The following is a 13345-nucleotide window of genomic DNA, read 5'->3' as shown; positions in this document are numbered from 1 at the left end:
CTTACTACAAACTTGTGGACTTAAATTCTGACCAAACCAATGAACCAGCAATTCGACACCTGACCAACCTTGACGTTGAAAAAATCAGAGAAGAAAGGCTCATTATGTGCCACCCATGCCACAATCAAGATGTGGAGCGCCACATAAAGCTTGTTACCGAAGCTTCATCAGCAGTAGCTGGCTTCGACATACGTGACGGCCTGACCAGGCTAAAGATTCGTTCACGAAAACTGATGAAGCGATAAAATACTAAAAATCAATTCCAATCTTAGGTCCTCATGCTGATGCCATTTTCTCCCTGCATAAAACTGGCAGAACGTCTATGCCGGTCATGTTCAAATGGCGGATCGCGATCCGGTTCCGGATCTTTTCAGCGTTTTGTGCGGATCTTCTAATGTAGTCTTAAAAAACAAACTTTCCACAGTGTTTTTATGTGAACCAATTGTCAGTGTTAATGAATTTTGCAAAAAATCAGCATAGAAAGAAACTCCCAAATGCTAATCTTTGTAAGCGTTTGAGGATATCAGTCAGCAACAGAAAATCCAAATTCGATGCTATTGTAAGACATAAAATGTCTGAAACAGGGGTTGGCAACCTACGACCAGCGGGCCGGATGCGACCCCCAATTGAATTCATTCGACCCGCCGCCTCTTTGACAAACTAGATACGAGTTCATTTCAAATACTTTTTGACTATTTTAACTACGTAAGTGCGAAAAAATTTCCAGCTTCGCGCGAATCATCTCTCTACGAGTCTACGCCCGGTTTGTTTTCGTTTTGATGCGGTCTTTTGAACTAAATCAGCGCTTCGTTACCGTTAATGGAAAACTTATTCAAAAATATTGGACATATGTATTTTTTAACATTTTGTATTTCTGTCAATGCAATAAAAACTTGAAAGAAATTTAAAAGAAATGCAGGTATACCTAAAAACAATCGCGCTCGGTTCGCTCGCCCTGACTTAGAAAGGTTAACAAACACTAAACGAGATTAAGTATTAAAGTTATCGCGTTTACATAAATAAAGCACCATAAAATTAAAGCGTGTCCAATATGTTTACTATTCCTATTTGGTGGATCATCATGTTGTCAGGTTTGGCTGTGTTGGATCATGGCAGAAATCATTTGAACACCCCTGGTCTACACTATTTTAATATTATGAAACCCAATTTTATATTTGTTTGCGGTTACCATCCTGTGCTGGTGCTTCATCTAAAACCTCTCAAATGTGTGTTTCATTTGTTAGAGATATTTTGTACTCATTATGCTGATTTATTGTGTTGTGATTATGTTATTGTGATGTAAAACGGTGCATAATCCTATGTCTTATTCATATTTGAACCAAAAATGACATTTTATGAAAATAACCATATATCTAATTAAATTAGGACAAATAGTTCTTTTAGGACAGATAGGAAAGTGCACATTCTGCTTCTTTTGGCATCAAAACTAACTCTCTAGCACCACAGGTTAAAGAGTTATGGCATTTTTCTGGGATTTGACCCCTGCATGACCTTTGCGTCAGGGTTGTCACCTGAGTATTCGAGGCAACTTCCCAAAAATATTTTTAAACTTAGTTTTGGGACCAAAGGCAACTATTGAGAGGGGACTTTTTTTGAATTAGTGATTTTTATTTTTTTCACTCCACCCTAACTTACACCCAGCGTTCTCTCCAAGTGACCCCTAATAACCCAACCAACTTACACCCAGCGTTCTCTCGTGCTTGTTCGAGTTGGTAAGTGACCCCTAATAACCCAACCAACTTACACCCAGCGTTCTCTCGTGCTTGTTCGAGTTGGTAAGTGACCCCTAATAACCCCACCAACTTACACCCAGTGTTCTCTCGTGCTTGTTCGAGTTGGTAAGTGACCCCTAATAACCCCCCCAACTTACACCCAGCGTTCTCTCGTGCTTGTTCGAGTTGGTAAGTGACCCCTAATAACCCCACCAACTTACACCCAGCGTTCTCTCGTGCTGGTTCGAGTTGGTAAGTGACCCCTAATAACCCCACCAATTTACACCCAGCGTTCTCTCGTGCTTGTTCGAGTTGGTAAGTGACCCCTAATAACCCCACCAACTTACACCCAGCGTTCTCTCCAAGTGACCCCTGATAACCCCACCAACTTACACCCAGCGTTCTCTCGTGCTTGTTCGAGTTGGTAAGTGACCCCTAATAACCCCACTAACTTACACCCAGCGTTCTCTCGTGCTTGTTCGAGTTGGTAAGTGACCCCTAATAACCCCACCAACTTACACCCAGCGTTCTCTCCAAGTGACCCCTGATAACCCCACCAACTTACACCCAGCGTTCTCTCGTGCTGGTTCGAGTTGGTAAGTGACCCCTAATAACCCCACCAACTTACACCCAGCGTTCTCTCGTGCTTGTTCGAGTTGGTAAGTGACCCCTAATAACCCCACCAACTTACACCCAGTGTTCTCTCGTGCTTGTTCGAGTTGGTAAGTGACCCCTAATAACCCCCCCAACTTACACCCAGCGTTCTCTCGTGCTTGTTCGAGTTGGTAAGTGACCCCTAATAACCCCACCAACTTACACCCAGCGTTCTCTCGTGCTGGTTCGAGTTGGTAAGTGACCCCTAATAACCCCACCAACTTACACCCAGCGTTCTCTCGTGCTTGTTCGAGTTGGTAAGTGACCCCTAATAACCCCACCAACTTACACCCAGCGTTCTCTCCAAGTGACCCCTGATAACCCCACCAACTTACACCCAGCGTTCTCTCGTGCTTGTTCGAGTTGGTAAGTGACCCCTAATAACCCCACTAACTTACACCCAGCGTTCTCTCGTGCTTGTTCGAGTTGGTAAGTGACCCCTAATAACCCCACTAACTTACACCCAGCGTTCTCTCCAAGTGACCCCTGATAACCCCACCAACTTACACCCAGCGTTCTCTCGTGCTTGTTCGAGTTGGTAAGTGACCCCTAATAACCCCACTAACTTACACCCAGCGTTCTATCGTGCTTGTTCGAGTTGGTAAGTGACCCCTAATAACCCCACCAACTTACACCCAGCGTTCTCTCCAAGTGACCCCTGATAACCCCACCAACTTACACCCAGCGTTCTCTCGTGCTGGTTCGAGTTGGTAAGTGACCCCTAATAACCCCACCAACTTACACCCAGCGTTCTCTCCAAGTGACCCCTGATAACCCCACCAACTTACACCCAGCGTTCTCTCGTGCTTGTTCGAGTTGGTAAGTGACCCCTAATGACCCAACCAACTTACACCCAGCGTTCTCTCGTGCTTGTTCGAGTTGGTAAGTGACCCCTAATAACCCCACCAACTTACACCCAGCGTTCTCTCGTGCTTGTTCGAGTTGGTAAGTGACCCCTAATAACCCCACCAACTTACACCCAGCGTTCTCTCGTGCTTGTTCGAGTTGGTAAGTGACCCCTAATAACCCCACCAACTTACACCCAGCGTTCTCTCGTGCTGGTTCGAGTTGGTAAGTGACCCCTAATAACCCCACCAACTTACACCCAGCGTTCTCTCAAGTGACCCCTAATAACCCCACCAACTTACACCCAGTGTTCTCTCGTGCTTGTTCGAGTTGGTAAGTGACCCCTAATAACCCCACCAACTTACACCCAGCGTTCTCTCGTGCTGGTTCGAGTTGGTAAGTGACCCCTAATAACCCCACCAACTTACACCCAGCGTTCTCTCGTGCTTGTTCGAGTTGGTAAAGGACCCCTAATAACCCCACCAACTTACACCCAGCGTTCTCTCGTGCTTGTTCGAGTTGGTAAGTGACCTCTAATAACCCCACCAACTTACACCCAGCGTTCTCTCGTGCTTGTTCGAGTTGGTAAGTGACCCCTAATAACCCCACCAACTTACACCCAGCGTTCTCTCGTGCTTGTTCGAGTTGGTAAGTGACCCCTAATAACCCCACCAACTTACACCCAGCGTTCTCTCGTGCTTGTTCGAGTTGGTAAAGGACCCCTAATAACCCCACCAACTTACACCCAGCGTTCTCTCGTGCTTGTTCGAGTTGTAAGTGACCCCTAATAACCCCACCAACTTACACCCAGCGTTCTCTCGTGCTTGTTCGAGTTGGTAAGTGACCCCTAATGACCCAACCAACTTACACCCAGCGTTCTCTCGTGCTTGTTCGAGTTGGTAAGTGACCCCTAATAACCCCACCAACTTACACCCAGCGTTCTCTCGTGCTTGTTCGAGTTGGTAAGTGACCCCTAATAACCCCACCAACTTACACCCAGCGTTCTCTCGTGCTTGTTCGAGTTGGTAAGTGACCCCTAATAACCCCACCAACTTACACCCAGCGTTCTCTCGTGCTTGTTCGAGTTGGTAAGTGACCCCTAATAACCCCACCAACTTACACCCAGCGTTCTCTCGTGCTTGTTTGAGTTGGTAAGTGACCCCTAATAACCCCACCAACTTACACCCAGCGTTCTCTTGTGCTTGTTCGAGTTGGTAAGTGACCCCTAATAACCCCACCAACTTACACCCAGCGTTCTCTCGTGCTTGTTCGAGTTAGTAAGTGACCCCTAATGACCCAACCAACTTACACCCAGCGTTCTCTCGTGCTTGTTCGAGTTAGTAAGTGACCCCTAATGACCCAACCAACTTACACCCAGCGTTCTCTCGTGCTTGTTCGAGTTGGTAAGTGACCCCTAATAACCCCACCAACTTACACCCAGCGTTCTCTCGTGCTTGTTCGAGTTGGTAAGTGACCCCTAATAAACCCACCAACTTACACCCAGCGTTCTCTCGTGCTTGTTCGAGTTGGTAAGTGACCCCTAATAAACCCACCAACTTACACCCAGCGTTCTCTCGTGCTTGTTCGAGTTGGTAAGTGACCCCTAATAACCCCAACAACTTACACCCAGCGTTCTCTTGTGCTTGTTTGAGTTGGTAAGTGACCCCTAATAACCACACCAACTTACACCCAGCGTTCTCTCGTGCTTGTTCGAGTTGGTAAGTGACCCCTAATAACCCCACCAACTTACACCCAGCGTTCTCTCGTGCTTGTTCGAGTTGGTAAGTGACCCCTAATAACCCCACCAACTTACACCCAGCGTTCTCTCGTGCTTGTTCGAGTTGGTAAGTGACCCCTAATAACCCCACCAACTTACACCCAGCGTTCTCTCGTGCTTGTTCGAGTTGGTAAGTGACCCCTAATAACCCCACCAACTTACACCCAGCGTTCTCTCGTGCTTGTTCGAGTTGGTAAGTGACCCCTAATAACCCAACCAACTTACACCCAGCGTTCTCTCGTGCTTGTTCGAGTTGGTAAGTGACCCCTAATAACCCAACCAACTTACACCCAGCGTTCTCTCGTGCTTGTTCGAGTTGGTAAGTGACCCCTAATAACCCCACCAACTTACACCCAGCGTTCTCTCGTGCTTGTTCGAGTTGGTAAGTGACCCCTAATAACCCCACCAACTTACACCCAGCGTTCTCTCGTGCTTGTTCGAGTTGGTAAGTGACCCCTAATAACCCCAACAACTTACACCCAGCGTTCTCTCGTGCTTGTTTGAGTTGGTAAGTGACCCCTAATAACCCCACCAACTTACACCCAGCGTTCTCTCGTGCTTGTTCGAGTTGGTAAGTGACCCCTAATAACCCAACCAACTTACACCCAGCGTTCTCTCGTGCTTGTTCGAGTTGGTAAGTGACCCCTAATAACCCCACCAACTTACACCCAGCGTTCTCTCGTGCTTGTTCGAGTTGGTAAGTGACCCCTAATAACCCCACCAACTTACACCCAGCGTTCTCTCGTGCTTGTTCGAGTTGGTAAGTGACCCCTAATAACCCCACCAACTTACACCCAGCGTTCTCTCGTGCTTGTTTGAGTTGGTAAGTGACCCCTAATAACCCCACCAACTTACACCCAGCGTTCTCTCGTGCTTGTTCGAGTTGGTAAGTGACCCCTAATAACCCAACCAACTTACACCCAGCGTTCTCTCGTGCTTGTTCGAGTTGGTAAGTGACCCCTAATAACCCAACCAACTTACACCCAGCGTTCTCTCGTGCTTGTTCGAGTTGGTAAGTGACCCCTAATAACCCCACCAACTTACACCCAGCGTTCTCTCGTGCTTGTTCGAGTTGGTAAGTGACCCCTAATAACCCCACCAACTTACACCCAGCGTTCTCTCGTGTTTGTTCGAGTTGGTAAGTGACCCCTAATAACCCCACCAACTTACACCCAGCGATCTCTCGTGCTTGTTCGAGTTGGTAAGTGACCCCTAATAACCCAACCAACTTACACCCAGCGTTCTCTCGTGCTTGTTCGAGTTGGTAAGTGACCCCTAATAACCCCACCAACTTACACCCAGCGTTCTCTCGTGCTTGTTCGAGTTGGTAGGCTAGCGACCCCGATTCGTTCATGCTCTGCATCTTGTCGAATTGCAGGTTCGAGTTGGTCTCCATTAATTCCTGGATGCTCAGCTTATCTTTCTCCCTCTCCTGAGAGGATCAAACAAATTAATTAAAAGTTAAAACAAAAGTCTTTGTACTAAAAACTAATAAACAGACAGATTGATCGAAGCGATAAAAAATGCAAGTGAATCAATCTGAACAAGGGGCTTAGCCGCATTCCTAGAAATACTGTGTTGGCATTGTGCAATTTGACATAGAAATGCATCTTCAGAGAAGACTTGAGAAGCAAGACAAAACAAAAACTATAGTTATCTCCTGCATTTTCATACAACTTATTCAAGTTTCAAGTTTAATTTAATTGCTCAGCTTTAAATTTACAGGAGTTCCTGGTTATTCGGTGAAATTAATTCAACAACAGTTAATTGGCCAAAGAAGGGCGACCCTGAAACCTGCTAGTTAGTGTTACCACTCAACATCCCCTCACTTGTGTTAATTCGTGTATTTGTTGTTTCTGCTCGATAATTTTTTTCTCAGCATCGACGAGCCCGTCCAATCGAGTTCGAGTCGACTCCAGCTGTTCCTCGAGCAAGTTCTTCGTGTCGTGGAGGATTCTAAACAAAAATAGAAAAACAATAAAATAAATAAAGTTAAAGGCTGTCAGCTCTGTTTGTGTGAAACTTTAGTTTGACAGAATATGATGTTTTTTTCGTTTTAATTTTTATATGATGGTTTTTTCGTTTAATTATTACAATTCTAACTAATTATGAACGGCACATGCTGATAAAAAACAACAACATGAGAAATAGAAAAGATGTGTAAAAATAAGATGCTTAACAAGTAAATGATTGTTTTGATATCTTCTTATATTTGTTTTTGTTGTTGCTTGTAAGCATATTTGCATTGAATTGTTATTTTTCACGAAATTCAAAAAGTATAACCTGTTCCTAACGCACTTTTAAGTTTTTGTACAAGTCACTGTCTGTATATAGTGAAGCTGGTTTTATGACCTAACCACATATTAGTATGAAACATCTTCCATTCTGTTTGACTATGTAATAAACCAACAAATTATTTTTAAAATAATTTCACATTACGTATATAGTGACACACAATCCTATGGTTGTCCAGTTGTTGTTTTTTCAGTATATAGTTAAGTAGTGATAAGCTGTTAAATTTAAACTTATTCTTATTAAAACAACATATCTGACAAACATGACACTGTGAAACAACTTAAGCAAGAAAACATCAATACCAATGTGAAAACATACAAACATAGACATCTTACTTTCTCTTTAATCCAAGTTTAGCATAAAACATATAAGTAGTATATTTCAAAAGTGTAAAACTATATGTTGATGTTTAACTTTAATTTCTACAAAGTTTTTGTTACAATAAAAAGAGTTTAAGTAATTTGATTTTATCAAATGTTGGAATTTTTTTGAAAACTCCTACATTATGTTCCAAGCTATATATTTTAATTTTATCCTATATATTGGCATTGGAAATGCTTCCAACCTGTTATCTTCTCTTATCTCTTCGACTCGCTGACGGAAAAAGTCGATGTCTTTCAACTTTTCCTTCAACATTTCTGTTTCAAACTCAAGTCTCGAAGCTTTCGCCGCTTTATCTTTGAGAATGTCGTTTTCGTCACGAAGAGTCCGAGCTCCACGGGCGTCGTTCATAAGATCTGTGTTCTACAGAAACAATAGTTAAATGTAAGAAATTAAATGAAAAAAATTGAATAATTAAACAAAAAGGAGAAAAATGAGAGATACAAAATATTTTTTTAGAAAAATATTGATACCCCCAAAAGAAACACTTTTAGCAGATAAACTCGGTGACAAATTACAACAAGTTGCGCACAATTAACTCAGGAAGCGATTCGATGTTTAAAGTTGAAAAATAATGCACAAGGACACAATGTATAAACCAAAATAAGCTGTAGGTTGTGGATTGATGCTTACAAGATGCCAAAAAATATATATATATTTCAAAAGCCTTATGTGCAATATTATTTTAGAAAAGTGAACACAGCTGAATGTATTGAGAGATTTAAAAGCACCAAAAGTCATAGCAAAATCCGCACTTATTTTGTTTGTCATTTAGTGACATACTAATGGTTCTGGTGCAGCATAACAGGCAAGTAGATTTACATAACCGACCTGCTGCTTGAGTTCCCTCATTGTGTTTTGCAGGTTTTTCAATTCTTGCTTGAAATCTGTGTTCTCCTCAACTTTCTCATCTCTGTTAAACAAAACAAGTTGAAGGAATTATATATTTTAAACGACTCTAAAAAACAGGTTTTGTGTAAACGAGGTCAAGTTTTAGGAGGGATTGCAAATAGGCACAATAAAGAGGATCATTGTAAAGTTTAGCGTCGTTAGTTGTTTTTAATTCACATTTTTAACAACTGGCTTCAACTAGTTTCATTTTGTGAAAGCCAAGAAACTACAACTATCCTTGAAGAAAGTTATAAAATCACTCACAAAACAAGCTTCTAAAGTTTTGTTATTCAATAAAATTTGTAGCAAATATTTAAAAACTAGTAGGTTGCTACATCTCTACGAGCTTTATTTCTACTGATACTTTTATAAATAACAAAAACATATATTTGACACAGTCAAAACAGAAAACTTATTTTTATTATAAACCAGTATGTTTTTAAATTTAGATTTGAAAAATAGACGAAACATAATTCTTTATAGAGCTTACAAGAATAGTAACAAAATGTATTTTGATTTATTGCAGCTTCACTTTAAAGTGCATTAAATCCTCAAAAAACAGGATCACATTTCTCTAAGTGTTGTAATTCAATGAAGTTAAAAATGTTCAAACAACATTATTTACAACCATTTCAGCGTAAATATTAAGTTGAAAAAAAATAAAATCATGACAAAACAAGGTAAAAAGTTATGTCTTCAAATGTGAGTTATAAGTATGTTTTTATAATCGGGTTAAAGGAGATAAAAATATTTATCCACAGAGCCATTGTAATAGTAATAACAATTTGTTATTTGAAAGTGTAATGCCCTAACTCACAATTCCTGTCTGGTTTTCCTGAGTCTTGATTTAACCTCGTTTAGTTCGACAATGAGATGTTGTTTGCTTGCGGGAGAGTTTAAACCGTCGCGGTGCTTGGGAGATCCGTCGGTAGTCTGCACCGAGAGGTAATCTCGCTCCAGACACAGTTGGTTGTTTGCCTGAGTGAAACAATCAGCTATTTGCACAAAACTCACCAAACGATTCAAACACTTCCTCACTACACGTATATATGTGGGAAAAATACTACTTCATGTTAAATTTTATCCCAATGTGAACTTAAGTCACACTTATTTCAACAAAAAATATAATTTTTATTTTAGCAAAATAACTAAAATCCACTTTTGTGTGAAATGTTGGAAAAAGAGTTTACAATTGATTTAAATCAAAGTTATGTTATTTTGAAACTTCAGGTAGATAATAACCGTTTATCTACTGTATGAATATGAAATGATCCATGGTGATACTTTTTATACACAATAAATATTTACTGTAAAAAACATACAAACATATTTATGACAATAAGCCTATTTGTAGTTACCAAGATAGATTTGTCCCTTTCTGCAACGAGGTTGTGAACATGAGCCGACATTCGTTGAAGCATCGACTTTAATTCCTCGCTCGAAATCTCGTTTATTTCGTCCCATTGAAGGTTCAACACATTGTTGGCGTTTTCTGTGATCTGAATTTACAAAATGTTAAATTTGAAATTACTGTACAAGTGTTTAACATCACACAAATAAAAACAACTATACTAGGCTGTAAATCTACATTTAAACCTGTTTTAATTTAAAAAAAAATCACATCAAAACTTTAAACAAACCATTGTTTAAAGTTTTGATGTGATTTTACAAAGGGCTTCCCACAAGACGAATTGGCTGATTGAATGATTTATGAAAGGTTAAATATTTGCAAAAACAAATTACACATTGAAAAAGTGAGAGGGTAGCATAAGTGAAAACACTTCCATTGCTGTATTTCACGATTAATAAATCAGAGTAAGATTTGCGGTTTGAATAGCAAGTAAATCACATAATTTAAAAATAAAAATGGGATAACTTAAAGCAGATTTCTCCCGTAGCTCAAATGGTGTTTGTGTGGCCAAAAACATCTTTGCAATTACTATAATTTCACACAAAAGAAATTGTCGGTGAATGTTGTTTTTGTGTTAGCTGTGGAATGTTGGTCAACACAATTGGGATAAAACATCAAAGTCTTCAACCACACATGACTTAAAACCTTTTAACACTGAATATAAAGACCTTCAAGTATCTTGTATATTATTGTGGGGGAATGTTAATTGGATATCACTAAAATATTGAATTGAATTTACATTTTGTGTTTACATCATATATATGTTTTATTAATTACTAAAGACTGAAGTAATGTATAAAACTCAACATTTATTTTGTTCAACTTACGTTTTTTATGTGGTTCATCATAACTTCCATCCCTTCGTACGTAAGTTGTTTCATCTTTTCAACAAATGTTTCACGATGTTCGCACTAAAATTCACAAAAATGTGTATTTTTGATATCAATGTCTTAATTTAAAATTTAGGCAATGCATCAACAGACAAACAAAAGTAATTCAACATTTAAATGTCCAATATGTAAATCAAATGTAAAAACGTGAAGTGAAAAATAAAAGGATACTAAAATTTAATAAATATTTGTGTTCAGTGTAATATATTATAACAAGTAACATAGTTCTAGAAGTTTTTGAATTGCCACAAAACTTGATACTATTCAAACTTTTAGTAAAAAATATAAATATTTAAAAATTAGCAAATATATTGAAACTTTGAACACATTTGTTTGGTATATCTTTATTTAACATTAATAATTCCAACATAAGATGTTGTTTTGCAAAGTTGTTACCTGCACAGCACAGCCAAGCACAAGCAGAAGTATCTTTTCCATCTCGGCAAGCCCTTCTGTGGTTTTGTAATTATTCAACAGGAAATGTAATCTTGGAAGCGACATTACGACCACTTGTTTCTGCACCTCCTGCAATAACAAGCAACATTTATATAATAACATGCAGGATAACAAGAAACCCTTGCAACTACATGCAGGATAACAAGTTTTGGGATGGAAAAATGTAGTTTAGTCTATTAAGCTGTTTTCTAATCACATTTTCTTAGTCAATTTTTTTAAAGCATTTTTCGTTCTAAAGTGAATTTAAATCAATAAAGTTTAAATTAAATTTAAATGCATACCAGTAAAAACAAATTAGTACATTTTTAAAACAATTTGGATCAAAGTGTAGAATAATAAATGTTCAATAGAATTTGTTAATTTCTATTGCAGAAATTCACACACACTTAACAGAATGTTTTGCCAAAAACCTCATATTAGGACTTTGTGTAAGTTTACAAAACGCTATTGTCATACCTCGTAATAGGACTTAATATGCTGGATAAGTATGGTTAGGTTTTGCAGTTTCACATTCACATCATTTCCAGAATTTTTTATTGCTTTGGCGTTCTTAGGTCTTGGATCTCTGCAAAAAAAATCATGTTACTACAAATATAATTTTGACAAATTAAGATATTAACTTTCATCTACAAAATAATTATTGAAGACAATGAATCAAAAAATGTTGCACAGATTTTGGGTTTGGCTCATGACTGCTAAGAATGTTGACAACAACTATTTTATCTTAATATGAAAAAAACATAATAGCTCATTAACAGAATAGGGCTAAGATTGTTTTAATGTCTAAAAACCCGCTGTTTGATATTATGGCCAGTTGTAAACTTTACAAGCAAATATGTTTTGTGGAACATACATTTGTAGCATGATGTCGTTTAGTTGGACCCCTTCAATTAGATCTTCAATTTCCATTGCATCGCGTTTCAGCAAGAGTTGAACCTACAATACAAATCTCACCTCAATATAAAGTCATATTAAGGACATATTGGTTTAATAGCCCAACTATTGCATTGTACATAGAATAATGCTAAGTAAAATTTAATTGATTTTATTAAGGAAGGTTTATCATTAAGGATATTACGCTATAGCTATGATGTCATAAAAAACAGACTTCCTTAATCACTATTTAATGGTAAGTATGACGTTATTACAAGAAAAATGTTGAATTAAGTGACTGTTTGTATGTCACATAAATACAGTTGTAACCTTCTTTTTAAAAGTTTTTACATTATCTTATTAACAAAGTTTAAACATAAAACTCAATTGTAAACAGCAAGGCTTGGTACAACACTAGATGTTGAGTACTACAGACTTGGCTGACGAGCAAATTTAAATGTAACAAATATATTTGCACAGAAGATTTACAACAACAACAAGTTGTTTTAGGGCAGTCATACAATATAAGGGGACTACCTTACTATATGACTTAAATATACAAAGTACTGACCCATTGAACGAGGGGTGAAGCCATAAACGCCGCCACTGGATCCTGCTTCGCGTCTTGTAACGTCATCGTGCCTCAAAAGTTATTTACAATTAATAAGTCACATTTGGCTAAAATTAGAGGGAAATAATAAATCAGTTAAGCTAAATAAGAAGAATAACATAGCTTGGAATTCATGTTTATCAACACTGTTGTATGTTTTGTTTAAAACACTTTCTACCAAGTAACAACAAACTAAAAACATTTTAGAAGCAAACAATTGTCTGCTGCATTATGTCTCTAAAACATTTTGTTTTGCAATAGAAATGCAGCAACTTTCATGATACTTCCTTTTTCAATACATAGACTGTTTGCTGCCCAGGCATTGTAATAAGCTCACATTTTTCTTTATATATTCCAGGGTGTTCCTACATTGTCGGTACCTAAGCCACAATAATATTGGCAAAATTTACACGACCACACAAAAGGCTATGAACTCTTGTGAAGATATTAGTTTCAATATTCGCCTAATTTGTAATACTATTTAGAGGATATTTTTGGTTTGCAGGATGAAGTTGTTATGCAACATTG

The 13345-nt window shown here is 38.6% G+C and overlaps 1 protein-coding gene across 1 annotated transcript in view; it reads right to left on the bottom strand.

Annotated features, from left to right (window-relative positions):
* The window catches only part of LOC146139027 (girdin-like), a 33280-nt gene extending 20361 nt beyond the window's left edge, over window positions 1–12919 (bottom strand). The window contains exons 1-11 of the mRNA XM_083391072.1: window positions 12779–12919; window positions 12188–12270; window positions 11791–11899; window positions 11275–11403; window positions 10816–10899; window positions 9936–10076; window positions 9395–9555; window positions 8518–8599; window positions 7871–8049; window positions 6840–6966; window positions 6307–6442 (exon numbers count right to left, since the gene is read on the bottom strand). Of these exons, the coding sequence (XP_083247198.1) occupies window positions 6307–6442; window positions 6840–6966; window positions 7871–8049; window positions 8518–8599; window positions 9395–9555; window positions 9936–10076; window positions 10816–10899; window positions 11275–11403; window positions 11791–11899; window positions 12188–12270; window positions 12779–12844 (1297 nt within the window). The 5' untranslated portion in view covers window positions 12845–12919. The remainder of the gene's footprint in view (window positions 1–6306; window positions 6443–6839; window positions 6967–7870; window positions 8050–8517; window positions 8600–9394; window positions 9556–9935; window positions 10077–10815; window positions 10900–11274; window positions 11404–11790; window positions 11900–12187; window positions 12271–12778) is intronic.
* Window positions 12920–13345: the final 426 nt, after the last annotated feature.

This window comes from Ascidiella aspersa, chromosome 6 (genome assembly GCF_963924565.1).
Source record: "Ascidiella aspersa chromosome 6, kaAscAspe10.2, whole genome shotgun sequence".
Taxonomy (NCBI): domain Eukaryota; kingdom Metazoa; phylum Chordata; class Ascidiacea; order Phlebobranchia; family Ascidiidae; genus Ascidiella; species Ascidiella aspersa.
This window is presented reverse-complemented; position numbering and strand designations above follow the sequence as displayed.